Source organism: Erinaceus europaeus, chromosome 16, assembly GCF_950295315.1.
Source record: "Erinaceus europaeus chromosome 16, mEriEur2.1, whole genome shotgun sequence".
In the NCBI taxonomy this organism is placed as follows: Eukaryota; Metazoa; Chordata; class Mammalia; order Eulipotyphla; family Erinaceidae; genus Erinaceus; species Erinaceus europaeus.
In genome coordinates, this window is record NC_080177.1 from 52,479,331 (window position 1) to 52,502,476 (window position 23,146).

The 23,146-nt window shown below is 39.7% G+C and overlaps 1 protein-coding gene across 3 annotated transcripts in view; it reads right to left on the reverse strand.

The window, feature by feature from the left end:
• Window positions 1-453: 453 nt before the first annotated feature.
• The window catches only part of CDIN1 (CDAN1 interacting nuclease 1), a 301,784-nt gene continuing 279,091 nt past the window's right edge, over window positions 454-23,146 (reverse strand). For 2 of the 3 annotated variants that reach the window (XM_016190289.2, XM_007527854.3), the window contains one exon: window positions 21,503-22,869. In XM_016190289.2, the coding sequence (XP_016045775.1) occupies window positions 22,734-22,869 (136 nt within the window). In that variant the 3' untranslated portion in view covers window positions 21,503-22,733. Of the gene's footprint in view, window positions 2,452-21,502; window positions 22,870-23,146 lie in introns of those variants that run through there. The other variant, XM_060175165.1, reaches the window with a different exon arrangement.

Below are 23,146 nucleotides of genomic sequence, written 5' to 3' on the forward strand. Positions count from 1 at the left end.
AGAGTGATTACTATCTATTTGTACAATTACTATACGTCTGCATTCCTCAGTAGGATAGAAGCAATAATGATAGCTAGCATTGTTTTTTCTTTTTGACACCAGACTTATCGCTGGGGCTGGGTGCCTACATGACTCCACCATCCTCAGAAGCTATTTTTTCCTTTTTATTTCTTTTTTTTTAAATATTTATTTTATTTATTTATTTATTGCCCTTGTTGTTTTATTGTTGTAGTTATTATTGTTGTTGTCGTTGTTAGATAGGACAGAGAGAAATGGAGAGAGGAGGGGAAGACAGAGAGGAGGAGAGAAAGATAGACACCTGCAGACCTGCTTCACCGCCTGTGAAGCGACTCCCCTGCAGGTGGGGAGCCGGGGTTCGAACCGGGATCCTTATGCCGGTCCTTGTGCTTTGCGCCACCTGCGCTTAACCCGCTGTGCTACAGCCCGACTCCCTTATTTCTTTTTTATAGATGGTGAGAGATAGAGAGGGAGAGAGAAAGAGAAATAGAGGCGACTCTTGCCATACTGCTCTACCACTTGTGATGCTTCTTCAAGGGATCTCCTCCAGGGACCAAGAGTTCATATTATAACATGTGGTGCTCTACTGGCTAAGTCACCATCTATCTCCCATGCCAATACAAAACATTCTTGAGTGTTTACTAGGAACCAGGATCTTCTTTTTTTTTTAAATTTTATATCTATTTATTTATTCCCTTTTGTCACCCTTGTTGTTTTATTGTTGTAGTTATTATTATTGTTGTCATCATTGTTGGATAGGACAGAGAGAAATGGAGAAATGAGGGGAAGACAGAGAGGGGGAGAGAAAGATAGACACCTACAGACCTGCTTCACCACCTGTGAAGCGATTCCCCTGCAGGTGGGGAGCCAGGGCTCGAACCGGGATCCTTACACTGGTCCTTGCACTTTGCGCCACCTGTGCTTAGCCCGCTGTGCAACAGCCTGACTCCCGGACCAGGATCTTCTATAAGCACTAGACATACAGCAAGTACTTTAATCATTACAATTTATATGTAGAAGGAACATATCATTGCCATTGTTACTGATGAGACAATTGACCCACCAAGTGGCCAGTTAAGCTGTTGACCCAGAACTTGTGAGAGTGGAATCTGGATGGAAACCAGGGAGCCTTTGGGACAAGTTCTGCTGATCTTATTGAATAGGGCCTACCTTTTTTCTTTCTTTCTTTCTTTCTTTCTTTCTTTCTTTCTTTCTTTCTTTCTTTCTTTCAATTTATTTTTTTAATATTTATTTTCCCTTTTGTTGCCCTTGTTTTTTTAATTGTTGTTGTAATTAGTGTTGATGTCATCATTGTTAGATAGGACAGAGAGAAATGGAGAGGGGAGGGAAAGACAGAGAGGGGGAGAGAGAAAGATAGACACCTGCAGACCTGCTTCACTGCTTGTGAAGTGACTCCCCTGCAGGTCGGGAGGCAGGGACTTGAACTGGGATCCTTACTCTGATCCTTGCACTTTTGCCATGTGCACATAATCTGATGCACTACCACCTGACTCCCCTACATTTACTTTCATAGTTAGTTATAGCTGGTTGAATTAGGTGATTATTAAGTGTCCTGTGAGTAGGCACCTGGTTGTCATAAAATTTTAGATGTGCTGACAAAGAACTGAGGACATTTGACTAATACAATCCACTGTGTAATTCAGTGAACATGGTGCTATTTTGTGGAGGGTATGGAATGGAGAGAAAGGTGGAGAGGGTTATCCCAAAACAATTATACATCTGGATAAGAGTTTCTTTTCTGGATAGTTCTCCAAAGAAGTGTGTGTGTAGGTGGGGGTGACTTTGTTCTGTTTGATTCAGTTTACCTTCTGATCTTACTATCCATGTCTGTTCAAGATTTTAATACTGTCATAGACACCTATCAGATTTTCACAGGGTTCTACTACCAGATGGATTTGATGCAGAATCAGCATAAAAATTTATTTTTATCAGAAAGAACCAGAGAGAGGGGGAAGGGAGATGAAGAAGAGGAGAAGAGACACTGGCAGCACTGCTTCAATGCTCATGAAACTTCCCTCCTTTGCAGGTGGGGATGGGGTCTTTACTTGGATCCTTGTGCATGGTAATGTCAAACTCAACGTCGTTCTATTTCAAGAGTAATAAACTTCTATATTAGTACCATGATTGCTTAGGATCAGTGTTTTTGAAAATCTCTTGACTAATCAGTAACTTTGTTAGTTATTGTAAGCATTTCTCTCTCACAATACAGTGAGAGACTAGGAAACTACTAGGAACATAGCTCTAAGAATTACAGTTTCTAATTTCAGTTAGGAATGTTTTGGGGTGTAAGAAACAACACACAGAAGGAGTGACAGTTGAAATCAGAGAAGTTTGGCAGTGCTGATCCAGGTTCAGTAGCTCTGTTGGTTTCCCATCCTTTTCCTCATGGTCACATGATAGCTACTGCAGCTCCTAAAAGAAAAAGAAAATTAAGTTAAAAAGGCAATGGCACAAAAGAGACTTCCTGTCCTTAGGGAAAAAAATGTATGATCTGTGTAACCTCATAGTATATTTTTGCTTTGTGATCACTGGCTACAATGGTGTCACAAAGCTATATGGGACCAGTTCACTTGTGCTGTAACAAAGCTTCTTCTCATTATTGCTGAGCAAAACTGTATTCTGTTAAAAGAATGAAGATGCAGGTATGTATCTTGCAAAAAAAAATTAACAGTAAGTGAATTTTCGGGTCATGACTCCTTTCTTTCTCCTCTAGACACTCAGAAGCAGACCACTGTCTACTTGGAGTTCAATTCCTGGGCCCATTAGCTGTCCTGAAGCTATCCCAGAGGCATCTTTGGATGGACACACAAACTCTCCACCCACAGTGAAGAAGGCTAACAATCCGTCTTTTGGAGATCCTCAAATTTCAGCATTTGGGGAGTTAATGTCCCCACAACAGCTGAGGGTATCTACCCTCCCCTATCCCATCTCTAACTGTGTCAACAGATGTGTATAAGCCAGGAGAATGAATGAATGATCTCAGTGGCTTTGTGTCATTTGATTGGCAACTCATTGCAAATGCAGACCTATTTCAGGTAACGATCAGATCAAGCCAGTTGAGGACAATGTATATCAGGCTGCATGTTGTTTTCTTTTTTTTTTTTAACAAGTTAGGATGCCAGGCTGAGTCTGATGCAAATTAATTTAAAAATTTTCAAATTCAGTAATGAAAGTGTCTGGATTATCTTTAGAACACACAGCCTGACACGCTAAAATGGGCACTGCAAAGATATTCTCAAAGACTGTTGCTTCTGTTCGGTTGAACCTTTGCTGTTTGGGAATAAAAAGAGATTCTCTCTCTCTCTCTTTCTCTCTCTCTCTCTCTCTTTTTGTTCTCCTTTCATAATTTAGGCAACATATTGGTAAAAGAAGGGGACTCTGATGCCACAGGAAACATAGGGATAGGACATATCATCCCTTCCCTCCTCTGTCTCTCTCCCTCCCTCAGTCCTCCCTTCTTTCCTTTCTCTTTTTTTCCCTTTTCTTCCCTCCCTCCTTCCTTCCTTCCTTCCTTCCTTCCTTCCTTCCTTCCTTCCTTCTCCCTCCCTCCTTCCCTCCCTTCCTTGCTTTCCTTCCTTTCTTCCTTCCTTCCTTCCTAGGAGAGAAGAGAGAGCAAGAGCCAAAGTATTACTCTGGCACATAGAATGATGAGGATTGAACTTGGGACCTCATGCTTGGGACTCCAACACTTTAATCATTTTAGCCACTGCACCATTTCTCCAGGTTTTTTTTTCCCTTTCAGTTATTTTCACTCTGCAATTAGGCTGGAGGTTTGGTGGGAATATTATCAGGGTAAGTTGATTTATTACTATTATACTATTAGATACATTATAGACATACTTGGTTTATGCAGTATTAAACATTAATCTTACTTATATCTCATAATAATCTTCTGTGACAAGATGAACTTGGCAGCTTGATGTCTTTGCAGGGCAGTATTTCATGAGATGCTATTTAGCAACATTGAAAAGACATTCTTTGAGTATTGGTCAGTCAGTCTGAACAATTCGTACTGCAATTTCATTTCTGTGATTGGGTTGCTCCTTATCTTGAGCTTTGTTTTATTTATTTCTATTTTAATATTTGTTTATTTTATTTTTCCCTTTTGTTGCCCTTGTTGCTTTATTGTTATAGTTATTATTGTTGTTATTAATATCCTTGTTGTTGGATAGGACAGAGAGAAATGGAGAGAAGAGGGGAAGACAGAGAGGAAGAGAGAAAGACAGCTGCAGACCTACTTCACCACTTGTGAAGCAACTCCCCTGCAGGTGGGGAGCTGGGGGCTTGAACCAGGATCCTCACGCCAGTCCTTGCACTTGGCATCAAGTGCACTTAACCTGTGGTGCTACTGCCTGACTCCCTGTTTTATTTTTAAATTGTTTTTCAGTTTGCAGAATACATAGGTGGAGAAATCCTTCCTTTTAGAATAAGCATCCCCCCCCCCCCCCGTTTACTTAATTCTTATAAAGTAAATAAACTTCTGCAAGAACCACAACTTCTGCAAGAACCACAGCTCAATTAGCTAACTCCTGTGTATATAGACAAAAGAATGCTTCTCCACCTGGCAGAAGCTCTGTAAAGCTTGCTTAATTGTTTGCAAATTGCTCTGAAGCTCTCAGATGAAAGGCACTGTACTTGCCAGGCCCCACATTTTTGTTACTATGTTTCTGCTGCCAAGGGGATTCACATCCAGAATCTGTCTTCAACATCCAAGACTGGCTTTCCTTTTGAGAAGGGAGTCCGAATTTGTTCAGCTGTTTAAAAGTTGTTCAGTGGCTGAGGGGTGGCTTACCCAGTCGAATGCACACTTTATCATGCCTGAGAACTAGTGTTCAAGCATTTGTGTCCCCCCCCCCCCACCTACAAGGAGAAGCTTCAAGAAAAGTAGAACAGTGCTGCAGGTATCTCTCCCCTGTCTCTCTGTATCACCCTTTATAAAAAAGGAAGAAGAAGAAGGAAGAGGAGGAGGAGATAATAGGCTACTGGGAACGGTGGTATTGTCTAGGCACTGAGTTCCAGAAATAACCCTCATGGTAAAAAGGGATGAAGGAAGGAAGGAAGGAAGGAAGGAAGGAAGGAAGGAAGGAAGGAAGAAAGGAAGGAAGGAAGGAAGAAAGGAAGGAGGGAGGGAGGGAGGGAGGGAGGGAAAAAGGGAGGAAGGGAAGAAGGAAGGAAGAGGAAGGAGTGGAGAGGGAGGGAAGAGAGTTGTTCAGCTTTCAGGGAATTTGGTGAGGCTTATTAAGTTTATGGGTAGCAAAAGTAACATTTTCTTAAAAACTTCCCTAAGGGAGTTGGGCAGTAGGGGTTAAGCGCATGTGGCAAAGCGCAAGGACTGGCTTGAGAATCCCAGTATGAGCCCCTGGCTCCCCACCTGCAGGGGAGTCGCTTCACAAGTGGTTAAGCAGGTCTGCAGGTGTCTCTCTTTCTCTCCTCCTCTCTCTGTTCCCCTCCTCTCTCCATTTCTCTCTGTCTTATCCGACAATGACGACACCAATTAACAACAGCAATAACTACAACAATAAAACAACAAGGGCAACAAAAGGGAATAAATAAATAAATATTAAACAAAGAAAAGAAAATACTTCCCTAAATAGTGTCACTTTTTCCAACCAAAGTGTCCGGCAGCAAACAAATACTTTTCCAAATTCTTTTTGCCTACATCCACACCCCCCACCCCAGATCATACTACGGTGTCTGATACTTAGATGCACCAGTTCCTGTGTCACCCATTTGCCACTGTATTATGGCAAAGGCTCTGGTGACTATCAGGAAGAACACAGGCTCGTTGACTGTGAGCACCTCCTCTTAGTAGCAGTATGTTAAACTGGACATCTGCCAACCCAAATGAGTAATTCAGCACAGGCCCACTAGCAAAGAAAAGTCTTGTTTTGTGTGTCTCCTAACTTAGGGAGAACAAAATGCCTTTTTCAAAATGAGTTTCAGAAATACAATAATAAGCCAAATGGTTTGCCTTGTAGTGATTTCTACATTAACATAAACATAAAATACACATTCTGAACGGTGTGTTATCGTTCATTAAATGGGGCCTTCTATAGAGGCAGCATTATTAATAATAATAATATAATGCAGTATAGATCTCTAATATCTACTGTGTTTCTTAGCACTATGATTTATGCTGTATTAAGCACTAATCCTATTTAAGTCTCATAATAGTCTTCCATGATAAGTACTATTTCAACTTTACAAATGAAGAAATTGAAGCTGCTTGGGAGTTCAGTTATTTGGGAATGGAGAGATTCCAGGGTTTTGTAGAAGCCTGTGTAAGGGGTCAGGCTCTACTGGTTTATTCCAGAACATTCTATGCTTACCATTTTTGGTGATGACCTAAAGATTCATTAATTATTAGTTTAAATATAATTTCATCTTTAGATGAAGATAAAGCAGTGAACATTGCCATCCATATTTCCCTCCTCCCCCAATATAAGGAAAAATCAATGAACATGTACATTTATTTGTCAGGGAAAAGTAAAATAAAAGGTCTGAAAAATATTTATGAATTAATTCTTGGTGCCATCTCCTTAGGCTAAATGGCAGCATATTAAAATGGTTTAAAATCAAATGTTAAGGATTTTAGGGAGCTGAGCAAACAGAATTATTTCTGCTCAAATACCAGCTCATTTGTAAAATAGATAGTTTAGGTGTGAGAGACAAGGCAGAATCAGGACATTCACTTAGAAAGACTTCACCACTTATAGATAGTAAATATGTTTACTTACAGTAAACTATGGTAGGGCTGACAAGGTAGTTCACTTGGATAGTGTGATTGCTTTGTCATGGGCACAAACCAGGTTCAAGGTCTGCCCCCACCACAATAAAGGGAGCTTTAGTCCTATGGTTTCTTGTTCTATGTCTATCTCTTTCTAACTAAAAAAATCATCCTGAAGTAGTGACAACCCAGTGACAACAAAAAACAGCAACCAAAACCAAAACAAAGCAAAGGATTGGAAATTCCTTCTAGAATTATGAAACCTTTAGCAGAAAGGAGTTTAGGAGGTCAAGATTTTGTTCCTGCTTCTAATTAGCTAACTATGTGACCCTCGTGAGGCACTTGACCCCTCCAGACTCCATTTTCTCTCTCCATCTGCATGGCAAGGCCTGTGATTCCTTCTAATGCTAAAATCCTCTTGAGTCTGTGAGTCAACCTTGCTTCAGTTCTGTTAATGAGTCTATTTTACTTTCTACACACCTCCTTGGGATGTGCCCAGGAATCAACTGAAAGTAAGACTCAAATCCTTCATAAGTTTCTCTGCTCAGCTATTTCCAACCCCTTCATCATTGGGAAACACTTTCAAGGACATTGGGAAGGCAAATAAGATGAAAACAATTTCCCGAAAGACTATGTTCTACATTTATGTGTAACCTATTATGTCCATTTTGCAATGCCTTTTACTGTTCCAATTTTCGATTGCCTATAATTTTAGACTGTTGTTTTCATTTAACTGCAAAATACTCTAAAATTGTCACTTTTATTTATTCATTTATTTTTATCATTTCTTTTTGTCATCAAGGCTATTACTGTGATTTAGTGCCTGCACAGTAAGTTCACTACTGACTGTGGCCACCCCCCCTTTTTTATCAGATAGGATAAAGAGAAATTGAGAGGGAAGTGGAAGAGACAGAGAGACCAGCAGCACTGCCTCACCATTCATGATGTTTCCCCGTGCAGGTGGAGACTGTGGGCTTGAATCTGAGCCCTTGCTCATGGTAACATGTGCACTTTACCTGGTACACCATTGCCTTGTCCCTAAAAAGTGTCATTGTTTAAACCAAGATGGATCTTTCTTTTTTGTTTTTAGACATTTTAAAAAATATTTGTTTATTATTCCCTTTTGTTGCCCTTGTTTTTTATTGTTGTAGTTATTGTTCTTGTCTTTGTTGTATAGGACAGAAATGGAGAGAGGAGGAGGAAGACAGAGAGGAAGAGAGAAACATAGACACCTGCAGACCTACTTCACCACTTTTGAAGCGACTCCCCTGCAGGTGGGGAGCTGGGGGCTCGAACTGGGATCCTCACGCCAGTCCTTGCACTTTGTGCTTAACCTAGTGCACTACTGCCCACCTCCCAAGATGGATCTTTCTACTCAAATAAGCAAAAACCACAGTCTTCTTAGCTTTTCATCTACTATTTTTCCACATGCAATGATTGTCATAGTTTTAGTTGCCAGAATTAATGATCGGCTACAATGAAAAGGTTTTTTAGAAAAATTACTTATGGCTTCATGGTAAATATGCTCATAAAGATTTCATGACAATCTCTAATCCTTGAAAATGTTTTAACATTTGCTTTGGAGAATGTATTTTAACTTAGATATAGAATAACCACCTTATCTGTCCTGAATATGGGCCCCAGATCAGATCGATGGGGTTCACAGTTAATGGTATTTATCTACTTTTCCTATGTTTGGGAGCTACTCTCTTCTCTGATCCAACTTTCTAGTCTTATTTCCAACTCTGGGCATTATCTCCCTAGACAATACGTTTAGTTCACATGCATATTAGCTGTCAGGCTCAGGCAAAAATTCTAGCTATCTACAAAGTGGAGCCCCCCCCCCCCCATTTCTTCATCTTCACTATTCCAGCCCTTAGGTTCATGATTAGTCAACAATTTGTTTGGCTTTATATGTAAACTCTCTTTTCAGCCACCAGTTTCATGCTACCATGATGCCAGACTTCCCTAGACAGACAACCCTACCAATGTGTCCTGGAGCTTCAATTACCCAGGGACCAGGGAATGGGAGAGACAGACTGGGAGTATGGATCGACCTGTCAATGTCCATGCTCAGCGGCGAAGCAACTACAGTAGTCAGACCTTCCATCTTCTGCATCCCACAATGACCCTGGGTCCATACTCCCAAAGGATTAAAGAATAGGAAAGCTATCAAGGGAGGGGATGGGATATGGAGTTCTGGTGGTGGGAATTGTGTGGAGTTGTACTCCTCTTATCCTATGGGTTTGTCAGTGTTTCCTTTTTATAAATAAATAATAAAGGAAACACTGACAAACCCTTTTTATAAATAAATAATAAAGGAAACACTGACAAACCCATAGGATAAGAGGAGTACAACTCCACACAATTCCCACCACCAGAACTCCATATCCCATCCCCTCCCTTGATAGCTTTCCTATTCTTTTATTATTATTATTTAAGTATTTATTTATAAAAAGAAAACACTGACAAAACCATAAGATAAGAGGGGTAAAACTTCACACAATTCCCACCACCAGAACTCTGTATCCCATCCCCTCCATTGATAGCTTTCCTATTCTTTAACCCTCTGGGAGTATGGACCCAAGGTCATTGTGGGATGCAGGTGGAAGGTCAAGCTTTTGTAATTGCTTCCCTGCTGAACCTGGGCATTGACAGGTCGATCTAGACTCCCAGCCTGTCTCTCTCTTTCCCTAGTGGGGCAGAGTTCTTGGGAATTGGAGCTCCAGGACACACTGGTGGGGTTGTCTGTCCAGGGAAGTCTGGTTGGCATCATGCTAGCATCTGGAACCTGGTGGTTGACAAGAGCATTAACATATAAAGCCAAACAAGTTGTTGACTAATCATGAACCTAAAGGCTGGAGTAGTGAAGATGAAGAGTTGGGAGGGGGGGGTCTCTGTTCTGTAGATAGCTAATAGGCATATTTTAGTTATATTCCAAAGAGCTTGTGGCTATGCTAGTTTTTTTTTTTTCCCTGGGAGCCTAAACTCTGATATGCAAGTGGATCCAAGTTATTGTCTGGGGAGATGATGTCATGGCTGGAAAAAGGACCAGAAAGCTGGATCTGGTAAGAGAGTAGCTCTCAAATATGGGAAAGGTATATAAATATTGTTGACTGTAAACCTCATCGATTTGATGTGATCTGGGGCCCATATTCAGCTTAGAAACCTATGTGATCTCTGCATCCCTGTAGATCTGAGCTCTCATTCTGTGGTCATCAATAGAAACATTCCAAGCTGCTCCAATATCAGGACCCATCTTCCTCAGGTATATTATCTATATTATTATAGAGTATATTATCTAGCCTCCTTTCAGAGGATGGAGCATTCTTTATTGTTGATCCAAGTTGAGGGCAAGGTACTATGGGGACTTTTGATATTCTTACATTTTTTTTTTTACAAAAAAAAAAAAAAACATCAAATAGAAGTAATCCTCAAATCTCAAAACCCTTCTACACAGCCAGATAATACAGAGACCAGTACCTCACTCATAACATCATTTGACTTGTGGGCACTGACTTTACTGAGAGCAATAATTTTTTAAAGATTTTATTTATTTTTTAAAAATATAGGAGAGATAGAAAGAACCAGACATCACTCTGGTACATGTGCTGCCAGGGATTGAACTTGGGACCTCATGGTTGAGAATCCAATGCTTTGCACCACCTCCTGGGCCACAGAGAGCAATAATTATCTAGTGTTTTCCTTTAGTTATAAAATCATACTCCTATTTTGCTGATATGAGTTACTAAACAGATTTCGTTCATAAACACTTCACTTGATACTATAGAACCAATGGGAAAAGTGATTCCTGCTTTATTACTCAGGCTCATGAACAAGTTTATGAATTCCGTTTCCCATGTTTAGAATTTATTTATATCTGCACAAACTGAATGGCCTAGGGCAGCAATTGAAAATACTATGTATTTTCTATGTATCACTACCCACTCCAAAAACTAGTGCCCGTAATTGATCATAAGCTTATTGCCTGCTGATTCCTACCTCAGAATTCTCTTCAACATCAATGAACATAGCCACCAGATACGAATGAAAAACTATTTGCATCTGTGGCCTGCATAAGAAATCTCATGGAAAGTCTTAGGGAGTCCCCTCTTTAATATACCATGATTGTCTTTTCTGAAAATTTCAAGACTTTTTTTTTTTAAAAAAAGATTTATTTATTAACATGAAGAAGAGAGAGCACCACTTTTAATTCCAAAGATCTAGCCACTATGCGATCATATTTGGGCCATAATTTCAGGTCTTTGGCTTTCATTTTAACAGAGATTTTTCTGTTTTCATGAACAAAATTTCCTTGCATATTTTTAATCATCCATAACACCCTCAAATGCTTCTAAAATACACATTAGGGAATCAGAAGAGATTTGTGTTTTGAATATCTGAAGTGCCACAAATATATGACAGCAATATATCTCATGGAGTCAGAGAGGACCAAGTCTCAGTGACAGCTGCTTCAGTTTTCTTCAGATAACTGGCAGGTATTATGTACCAGATGACCCTAACAAAGTCAATCCTGGAAAACTGGCAGAGAAGAAAACTCAGTCTAGTGTCTTCTGTGTTACAAATTTCCAGAATAGAAGGAAATATGCCAAATGCTTTCGGCTTTCAAATGATAGAATACTGTGGATTAATGGTTCACATGGCAGTGCCCACTGAACAGTTCATGAACAGAGTTTCTCCAAGTCAGATCCTGTTGGCAAATGACCAAAGAACCTTTCTCTCTTGAGCCAGCCAGCCACTTCTAGGGGCAGGAAATACTTTGCTATCAACTCAGCAGTATAAAAGGGAGCAGTGAAAATTGCCGTTTGCAGCTATTCTTAGTGACATCACTGACTCCCTCAAAATTTGTGTGGAAGGCACATTTGATTTAGCTGCATGTTTTTTTTTTTTTTTTTGCACACCCTGACTTGATTTGAGGGAGAAATTCTCTTAAGTAGAAATGTTAAAATGAAGATAAACCTTAATTCTTTATAAAAGAGAGAGTGAAACGATGATTTCCAAGTGTTCATGCTGATTTAGAGATAATAGTAGTTAAACAATAATGTACATAGGCTAACTTCAAGCCAGATGTGATGATGAAAGGATATGAATTCCCCTTAAAACTAAGTAGGAGGGGAGGGGTGAAAATGAAAAACAAACAAACAAACAAAATTAAGTAGGCACCTGACAATATCCTGGTCAATAAATCTGTTTATTTCAGAAACTGATGCTTAAAAAAAATTATATTTATTTATTTTCCCTTTTGTTGCCCTTTGTTATTGTTGTTAAAGTTGTTGTTGTTATTCATGTCATTGTTGTTAGGACAGAGAGGAGAGAGGAGGGGAAGACAGAGAGGGGGGAGAGGAAGACAGACACCTACAGACCTGCTTCAACACCTGTGAAGCGACTCCTCTGTATTTGGGGAGCCAGGGCTTGAACTGCAGTCCTTACGCTGATCCTTGTGCTTTGCGCCACATGCACTTAACCCACTGTGTTACCGTCCGACTCCCAAACTGATGTTTTTTAAAGCAACTAATTCATTTTTTAAAGTTTAAAGTTTCAAAACTTATATATGTGTGTGTATGTGTATACGCTCACACATGAAGACAGAGTTTCACATGAAGACAGAAGTCAGAGCATCAGGCCTGTAGCAGGGTTTAAACAGGCAGCTCTAGGCATGAAGGTCTGTGCTCTACCAGCTGAACTAAAGCAATTCTTTAATTAACACCAACACATATTCTGAATCCAATAAACATACTTGTTTTAAAATATTTATTTATTTATTTATGCCACCAAGCTGGGGCTTGGTGCCTGGGCAATAAACCTACTGCTCCCAGCAGCCTTTTTTTTTTCCTCCTTTTTTCGGTCTTTGTTTGATAGGACAGAGAGATATTGAGAAAGGAGGAAGGGATAGAGAAGGAGAGACAGAGAGAGACACTTGCAGTACTTTCTTCACTGTTTGAGAAGCTGTCCCCCTGCAGGTGGGGAATGAGGGCTCGAACCAGCTTCCTTGCACATGGTAATGTGTACATTCAACCAGGTGCATCACTGCCAGCCTCCCCACACTTATGTTTTAGTTGAAGATAATGAAAGAGCTGAACACCAGGTCTGAAGCAGGCACTCTCTTAGCTAATGGCAGATCAAACACTGACCAAGGTGAAAATAGGTTTCACACTCTGTACTATGTAAAATCTAGTTGGCAATCCTTTTTTGTTTTTTGCACCAGGGCTTCCTGTATGTGGTATTTCAGAAGCGTTAGTGGTATAGTGGTGAGCATAGCTGCCTTCATCACTTATGAGCTACTTTTTTTTTTTCCCCATTCAGATAAATGCAGAGACAGAAAGAATGGAAGCGATACTGTAACATTAGAATTTCTCCTAGTGCCACTGACACTCCCATGGGGTGCTGGGGCTTGAACCTGGGCTACACACAGAGCAAGGCAGGTACCCTACCTGGTGAGCTATATCTTTGGCACTTTACCTGAAAAATTTGACATTCTATAATTGCAGAGAGAAGGAAGTCAATAATTGCAATGACTGTAGTGTAGTCACATAAAGGATATTTATTTACATCCACTTCCACTGTACTTAGGAAACTAGAGTTAGAGCCTTCAGGTATAGTTTTGATTATATTTTGATATGCCCAACCAAAACAATTTTCACTAAAATTAAGGAATGAAAACTGGCTGCTGGGAGTTGTGGCATTGTCTTAAAGGCACCGAATGCCAGCAATAAGCCTGAAGGCAAAATAGTAAGGTAAAATAAAATGAAAAAAAAAAAAAAAAGAAAAAATACAGAGAGCCTACTATAGGCACAGACACAGTAATTGTTATTTCTGAATGAATCTGTGCTGGGTTTAAAAATGACAGAGACCCCCCCAACTCTTCATCTGAATTTTTTCAGCCTTTAGGTTCATGATTAGTCAACAATTTGTTTGGCTCTATATGTTAACTCTTTTTTCAGCCACCAGATTCCAGATGCTAACATGATGCCAACCGGAATTTCCTGGGCAGATGACCCCACCAATGTGTCCTAGAGCTCGGCTTCCCCAGAACCCCACCCCACTAGGGAAAGAGAGAGACAGGCTGGGAGTATGGATCAACCTGTCAACACCCATGTTCAGTGGGGAAGCAGTTACAGAAGCCAGACCTTCCACCTTCTGCACCCCATAATGTCCCTTGGTCCATACTCCCAGAGGGTTAAAGACTAGGAAAGCTTCAGGGGATGGGATGGGATACTGAGTTCTGGTGGTGGGAACTGTGTGGAGTTATACCCCTCTCATCCTATGGTTTTTGTCAGTGTTTCCTTTTTGTAAATAAATATTAATAAAATAAGAAAATAAAAACATATGAACACACACAAATGACAAAGATCTTTCTTTTTAAGGAAAGGGAGAAAACACTAGTTATTCTACAACTATCTTTACCCAAGGTAGTTTCCCAGGGAATTCAACATTACCTCAGGTTAATAGTCGTTGGCTTCATGTTCAGCCCTCAATTAAACTTGAAATTCAGTTGTTACTACTTAGTTGACATGGCTTTATACCATGCCAACATAGCAGAATCACCTTCCTTTTGAAGACAAAACACAACAAAATATATACCAGTACATCTTACTATGGCCTTTAGCTGAGCCTGACACTGTAGTGTGATCCTTATATACATTTGGGTCTAAAATGTCCTTAGCTTTGCTACCACCCAGGCTATCCCCCATCATCTTGCTTTAAGATAGCTCCAGATAAATGCAAGCAATAAGGGAAAAGGTCAGAATGAACGAGCATAGCTGTTGCTATAATATTAAAATACCAAATACATGCACTGATAATCCACTTTATTCTAAGCCCAGGGAGTTAGTCTTAAATACTTTTGAGTCTCATGATGAAATACTATCAGACCATGCTTATTTCTTTTATTTCCCCCAGTTTTTTTTTTTTTTTTTTTTTTTTACTAGAGCACTAAGTAGCTCTGGTTTATGGTGGTGTAGGAGATTGAACTTGGGATTTAGGAGCCTCAGGCATGAGGGTCTCTTTGCATAATCATTATGCTACCTGCCCCCCCCAAGTCCTGTTTATTTCTAAATGACATTCGCTGTCTCTTTTCCTTGCAGCATAAGTGAGTCCAAATGTTTAATTGTTCCAATGTAGTTTAATGAAAACCTAAACTCTCTTTATGCACAAATGAAACAGCAGCAAGGACAAGTTGAATTTATTTATATAAAGTAGATATGACGTAAAAATCAAGCCTGGCTATACTGACTGCAACAAATTAAGGCATCGAATGAGCATTTCCCCTTCCCTGGCATTGTGGAAAAGTTTTAAGAGGTTTTTTTTTTTTTTCAGCTCTTTGATCATGCTTTGAAATCACTCTAGTGTATTACTATTGTATGAAAACTGTAATTTATAGAGCCTGACCTAAGCAGCCCTTTGTCTCACAGGCATATCTAAAACAATTGCAGGAAAGTGAAAAACACCAGGGGAACCCAAGCTGCCCTGGCTATTATTTAATTCATAATTCCATCTTACTTATTTCACTTTGGGAATCCAAGCAGGCTCTTACTAAGCAGATTCACTGTAGAGACAGGGAAATTTGAGGTCATACAAAGAGATGGTCCTGGCTTAGTTACATGTAAGTTTTTCTTAAGAGTGGCTTTACAGTCACATTCAGAGAGGCATTTCTCTGTAAGTGGTGACAATTGGGCAAAGAAACACTTTGTTTGCCTTTTCGTTTCCTCTCATGTTCAGTTAGCTTTGTTTCTTGACCCTACTGGAGACTGCCCTAGTTGGGGAGTTTTCCTCCCCTAACCTTGTTACAGAATCTACTTTGAGGCAACAAGTAGAACCCATGGAGAGTGACAAGCTGCTGCAAGGTGGAGACGAGTAATTTTACAAAAAAAAAAAAAAAAAAAAAAAAAAAAAAAATCAGGTAGACTCTTACTAAAATTAACGGGTCATTGCCATTAGAGGTACCTCACCTGTTTCTTTGGCTCCTTTTGTCCAAACATTTGATACAGATATGACCCTCATGCCTGAGTTGAATCCATCACATCTCATTATCTGGGTTAATATTAGTTTCATGACTTTTTTTTTTTTTTTGCCTCCAGGGTTATTGCTAGGGCTTGGTGCCTGCACCACGAGTCCACTGCTCCTGCAGGCCATTCTTCCCATTTTGTTGCCTTTGTTGTTACTCTTGTTGTTGTTGTTATTATTGTTCTCATTGCTGTTGTTGTTGGATAGGACAAAGAGAAATCAAGAGGGGAGGGGAAGACAGAGAGGGGAGAGAAAGACACCTGCGGATCTGTTTCACCACTTGTGAAGCAGACCCCCTGCGGGTGGGGAGCCAGGGCTCAAACCAGGATCCTTAAGCCAGTCCTTGCACTTTGTGCCATGTGTGCTTAACCCACTGTGCTACCACCCGACCCCCCTAGTCTTATGATTTTTAAAGAAGCTTTATTTGCAAGAGAGAGAAAGAGATATGAATTGGAATATCATTCTGGTATATGTAGTGCTGGGAATTGAACCAGAAATCTGAAGCATGTAAATTCAGTGCTCTACCAATTCAGCTCCCACACGAGCCACTAGTTTTATGATTCTTTTAGTTCATGTACTTGAACTTTCTGGCATGTGGAAGGATGTATAAATCTGCTCTCTTCCAAAGAGATTAAAATCAAGTGCTCCATCTGCCCTGATCCTGCAGATCGATGCATCAAGACTAACAGAGGTGCATGTGTTGGAGAGGAAGAACCAAGAAGTGAGAAATCTCAGAACCCATGCCCATGTGGAAGGCAAGTAGCCCAGGCTGGTGAGGGGGCAGATGATTGGGAGGAGGTGGGAAGTGAGAAGAAGTAGTATTTGAAAGCAAGTAGCAGGGAGCAGATTAATAAGACATCTTGGTTCCAGAGAGGGAAGGAAACAATGGGTGTAGCTCTTCACTCAGTGAGAAGCCAGTGAATTAACTGTTCACTTGGGTGCTGTGTGATCATTAGTGTGGTCCTCCAGGGACCATTTAAGGAATTACCTCATCCAGGGCTCTGAATAATTCCCTGTTAGTTGGAATGAGTTAATATCCCAGCCCCCCCCCCCCCACAACAATTTATCATCTCCAGGGTGGAATCAAGCCTTGCTGATAATGAGTAGGTATATACACCCATGGTTAAAAGGAACTTACTCCCCTGGAGAACCCAGCTCTCTAATTTGGACCCTTGAACCTTCCGTTTCAAATGAGATTTTAGGAATGTTTGGCGTGTTAACATATATATGCCTTACTAGAAGGCAAAGGAAAGATTTTCATTGTCTCCCCCCTGTTCCCCATACAACCCCTTTTTGGAGTCAACTCCTGTTTATGGGTATGTTGGGAGAGTCTATGAAGTCACCTTAAATATCGGTGCCAGGCCGGTTTGGCTCTGAGCTGATCCCTGCTAGGCTTCAAACAGGGTCAAGCATTTGTCTGTGAGAGCAGATGCTTGGCAAGGCCATATATGCCAGAGAGAACATCATTTACTTTTATATCTTACACACACTCTTGCTCTTTGGCTTGGCATAATTCATTAGCATGGGTTTGCAGAATGTTCCATATAATAAGATCTGCCTTTAGTGTTCTGAAGAGAGATGTCCTCCTATGTTTATGGCTGTTTATAATAATATTATAATATTGTCCAAGCTAAAGAAAAACAAGTAAACAAATACACAGACAACATATATAGCTACAGTACAGGGAAGTATTTGTAACCTAAAACAAACAAACAAATAAACAACAAACCCAGAGAAGCTTTAAGCTCCCAATTTGGCAACATTATCTCCCCCGCCCAGCCACATTCATTTTTATAGAGGAAAAAGATTAGCTTGAAATAACCTGTAACTTTATCATGGCATAAGGTGGTTTCTCCCACTACACTGTTTTCTTTTCCACTCTTAAAGGGCAAATTTAAGAACCTCATTCATAAAGAGGAGGTGGTGACTTGGCAGAAAACTCCACCACCTTCTCATAACACATTATGTCAGTGTGCCAGGTAGGAAAATGACTATGAAATGCGAGCACCTCTCTTAGTTTTCAATTTATCTGTATACCCTCATCATAAATCCGTTTAATGTAAAACAAACAAACTCTTGACAAGGGTTTAACAGGATTTTCAACATCTGTGTAGGTAAATATAATTTATTCCTAGAGAGAAAAAAAGTCATTTAGAGCATGCTATAAAAACTGTTTTTAACAATGATTTTGTTTAAAATGTATATGTACATGTGTATGTCTATAAGGATAATAATAGTGGTCTCAAATCTATTTCATTCACTAAAGCTGTGTGATCAATTTTATACTGAAACAGAAGTTTACTTGATAATTCTTTACCATTTTATCTTTGGCTTTCTTTATAATTGAATGCAACCTACAACAGGGTTGTAATCCACACATGTGAACCTGACATATTTGTACTCTTCAAAAGGAGAAGCAGCAGGTAAATTTCTGCAAGCCTTCTTAGGGACGAATGACATATTTACTTAGTCTTTTGAAAGAGCAAAGCCATATATTAAATTTGAAGTTATTATTTTTGAAAAAAAATTCACTGTTGTCAGAGTTTTCTTTTCTTTTTTAAATTTCTTTATTGGGGAATTAATGTTTTACATTCAATAGTAAATATAATACAACCCCCCACTAGGTTCTCTGTCATCCTTTTTGGACCTGTATTTTCCCCCCCACATACACCCCAGAGTCTTTTACTTTGGTGCAATATGCCAATTACAGTTCAGGTTCTACCTGTGTTTTCTTTTCTGATCTTGTTTTTCAACTTCTGCCTGTGAGTGAGATCATCCCATATTCATCCTTCTATTTCTGATTTATTTCACTTAACATGAATTTTTCAAGGTCCATCCAAGATCGACTGAAAACAGTGAAGTCATCATTTTTTATAGCTGAGTAGTATTCCACTGTGTATATATGCCACAATTTGCTCAGCCACTCATCTGTTGTTGGACACCTGGGTTGCTTTCAGGTTTTGGCTATTACAAAATGTGCTAAGAACATATGTGTACACAGATCTTTTTGGATGGGTGTGTTGGCTTCTTTAGGATATAACCCCAGGAGAAGAATTGCAGGATCATAGGTACGGTACGTCCATTTCTAGCCTTCTGAGAGCAGTGAAGGAGGGTTCCTTTGACCCCACAACCTCTCCAGCATTTGCTGCTGTTACCTTTTCTGATGTATGATATTCTCACAGGCGTGAAGTGGTATTTCATTGTTGTCTTTATTTGCATTTCTCTGACAAAGACTTGGCGCATTTTTTCATGTGTTTCTCAGCCTTTTGAATCTCTTCTGTGGTGAATAGTCTGTCCATGTTCTCTCCCCATTTTTGGATGGGGTTGTTTTCTTGAGGTTGAGTTTGGCAAGCTCTTTATATATTTTGGTTATTAGCTTGTCTGATGTATGGCATGTAAAGATCTTTTCCCATTCTGTGAAGGGTCTCTTGCTTTGGATAGTGGTTTCTTTTGCTGTGCAGAAGCTTTTTAATTTGATGTAGTCCCATAGGTTTATTCTTGCCTTAGTTCTGCCAATATTTTCCTCTAAGTATCTGATAGTTTTTGTTCTAACATTCAAGTCCTTGATCCACTTGGAATTTACTTTTGTAGGTGAAATATAGTGGCTCAGTTTCATTCTTCTGCATGTTTCAACCCATTTTTTTCCAACACCAAATATTTATTGAAGACACTCTGCTTTCAGCATTTAATAGTCTGGGCACCTTTGTCAAAGATTAGATGTCCATAGGTGTGGGGGCTTACCTCTGGCTCTCAATTCTATTCCCCTGGTCATTGTGTCTATTCATGTTCCATTATCAAGCAGTTTTGATGATAGTGGCCCTATTATACAATTTGAGATCTGGCAGTGTGATGCCTCCAGTTCTGTTTTTTCTTCTTAAGATTGTATTGGCAATTCTAGGTCTTTTCTGGTTCCAGATAAACATTTGTAGCATTTGTTCTATTCTCCTAAAAATGTGCTTGGGATCTTGATGGGGATAGCATTAAATTTGTAGATGGCTCTGGGTAGTATATTAATTTTGATGATGCTAATCCTGTCAACCCATGAACATGGAATATCTTTCCACTTCTTTGTGTCTTTTTCAATTTCCTTGAGTAGTGACTCATACTTTTCAGTATACAAGTCTTTCACTTCTTTGGTTAGGTTTATCCCTATATATTTTATTGTTTTTGTTGCTATAGTAAAAGGAATTGATTTTTTGGATTTCAACTTCTTCTAACTTAGTGTTTGCATAGAGGAATGCCACTGACTTTTGAATGTTAATTTTGTAGCCTGACACCTTACTGTATTGCCTGATGATTTCCAAAAGCTTCTTGCTGAATTCCTTAGGTTTTTCTATGTATCAGCTCTCTAATAACCTTGAGATAATTTGTGTTTTCTTCCAGAGTCTCATTTGTTGTTTCTGCATTTCTGATGACAATTCCTTCAAAATCTTTATTCACTCCTGTGACTATTTTCTTAACTGGTGTTTGGATGTTGACCTCACTATTTTGTGCTTCAACCTTTGGGGAGCTGTTAGCCGGACTCCTGTCCTGGTTCATTTCTCCAATATTTTTTCTTGTTGGTTTAACCATTCTATATAGTATGTTATGAGGTCCCTTTCTCAGTATTTTTCAAATTACTGATCACTTTTGCCTGGATTGACTTGTGTCTAAGTAAGGTAATTAAAGGGTCCACAATTGTCTCAATATTATTTCAATTCCTGAGTTGGAGCAGAGTGGTGGTTAAAGCCTCTTTTGTTCTTTTTCTTCCCTGTAAGCTATGGGAGCCTGAGGGCTTTTAAACTATAAGTAGGCTTCTTAGCTTAATCATTGACTCCTGACTAAGAGATAAAGCAGGGTGGGGCAGAGATAATCTAGTGGTTATGGTAAGAGACTCTTATAACCCCACCTCTAGGCCACTGAGGTATAGATCTTCTCCTGAGTTTCCTTGTTAGTTCTCTTTCCCCTGGTGTCAGCACAGGGCCTCCCCCCAGCTGCTCCAGATTCTGAAGGCAGTAGCAATGGAGACTCACAGTTGCATTTGGTGGATCTTAGGGGAGTCCTCTCCTCCCTTCAGCTGTCTTTTTGTTGGTGAAACAGACTGTAGGTGATGTCTCAACTGGTAAACTGCTGGACTGTTACCAGCCACTTAACCTCTCCTTAGACTCCTCTCTGTCCACGAGTCATATGTGTTTGTACTCACCGATGATTTGGTGGGTTCCTGAAGTCATTCTAGTCCTGTCTTGTTGTGGTCCCAGGTGGCCTCCTTTGGTATTCTTAGTTGACCCGGGAGAGGAGAGAAACACAGCTGCTGCTGCTCTGTAGCCCCACGTCTGGAAGTCCAGAGTTTCGTTAGTCTGTGTTTGCTTTTTCAGATGAAGAGAGGGCAGAGAGAGAGAGAGAGATGCCATTGCATCAAAGCTTCTTCTAAAGTAGTGGTAGGCAGTCTTGTACCTGGGTTGCAAGCATGGCAAAGTAGGTATACTACCTAGGTGAGCTATTTGTTAATCCTTCTTGAAAGTATCTGTGAATGTTACATTATAGTTAAGATGACAAATTCACCCATTCAGTAGTATCCAAGTTATTATGTATAGTCAATATGGATAAAATATTTTCTTAAATACACTTTTGTGTATGGATTCAGTTTTAAATTCTCCAAAGATATGTTCATAAAGAATTTACTAGTGTTTTGATTTAGACTGTGATTTGGTTAGTGACATAAAGGATGAATCAATGGACATGAACAAATATAAAATCTTTATTTTGATTTGCGAATTGCTCTAGGCTTATTTTTAGTACATTTAATTCACTCAAGGCTGAATGTTTCTTTCTTTTTTTTTTAATTGTTTTATGGTGAGCAGGGTTAATGGCTTAAGTACAGTTGTTAACATATGGATACAATTTCTCATCTCCCGGTGATAGGAATTTGTGAAACACTCTTATCACTAACTTAAAAGTCCTTTTCCACCATGAATATTTCTAGTGTTTGAATAACTGGAATATTATATAACTATGTGACAGAAAATGTAGGTACAAAGCAGGGTCCAGAATATGCTGTAACATTTTTCCAAAGTCATGGAAATACTGAAAGTATCTTAAAGATAAATTCGTGACAATGCTGGTGCCTAAGGCCCTTCATCTCTCTCCAGCCTGTTTCAGAGAAGTGTGGTCTCCAGACACCATGCCACTGCTATTTTTAAATAAGATCAATGGAAAATGTTGAGTGTTCAAATATGGATTTTAAAAAGAGGAAATTCTCATCAAGTAGATTTTCTTCTCTTCTCTCTTTTTTTTTTTTTCCCTCCCCAGCTTGGCCCAATGCCACAGAAGCCAGGAAACTGTAAAGTCTGGACAAAACAAGCACACAGTACAGACAGTGGGGGCTACTGAGCCCCTCAGGTGAAAGCTGCCTTTCAGCTTTAGACTTCAGGTCTTCAGTTTTTTGAGGACAAGGTCATATTATTCCATGACGGTAAGGAAATACTGCATGTCTGTGTGTGCACAAGGAGAGCAAAGGGGGAGGGAGAGAGGATGAATAGAGGCTTAGGGGACAAGAAAAAAGAAAGTAAGATAGAAAAAAAAAAAAGAGGGTGATGTAGTAACTAGGAGGAGAACTGAAAAATCATACCTTTCAATCCCCGCATTTTTTCTTTTGTTCAGTATAGAAGGAGAAACCATGCGGAAGGAAGCAAGATTATGACTATCTATAAACTAACTGTTTGACAGAGACAGAAATGCTGATAATGAGTGGGTTGTGTCTGTAGTTCTTGGCTGCTCACATCAGCAAGGGATGAAGGAAAACAGAAACTCTTGATATGTTTGTCTAAAGAGTGAATGGTGTGGCCACGGGCAGAGAGAGTTCAGCAGAAGTTCAGAGCAAGATGGTGCCAGGAGTTGATGCTGCAGGAAAGTAAAATTACTTCTGGATTCATCTTTTCTACTCCATCTTCTCTTTCAGAATTCATCAGGATGAAGAGATGCTGTGGCATAAGGTGACAATGTCCGTGGGGAAGGAGGCTTTGAGCAGAATGCCCCTCTCCCGGTTACAGTCCAGCTCTTGGATAAATCCATACCAATAGATAACTAAGCCTGGCCCAAACCTGCAAAAACACAAGTAATAATATCATTTCATACACACAAAAATCAAATCCTTGAAGCATTGACAAGAAATTAATATTAATGCATAGGATTTTGCTTTGGATGCTATCAATGTGATACTGTCACCAAGAAGGAAATTCTTTTTTTTTAAATATATATATACATATATGTATTTATTTATTTAAATAAGAGATACAGAAAGATACAGAGACCAGAGCATGGGACCTGAGAGCCTCAAGCATGTCTTTTGTGTAACTATTATACTGTCTTCTCAGCCTC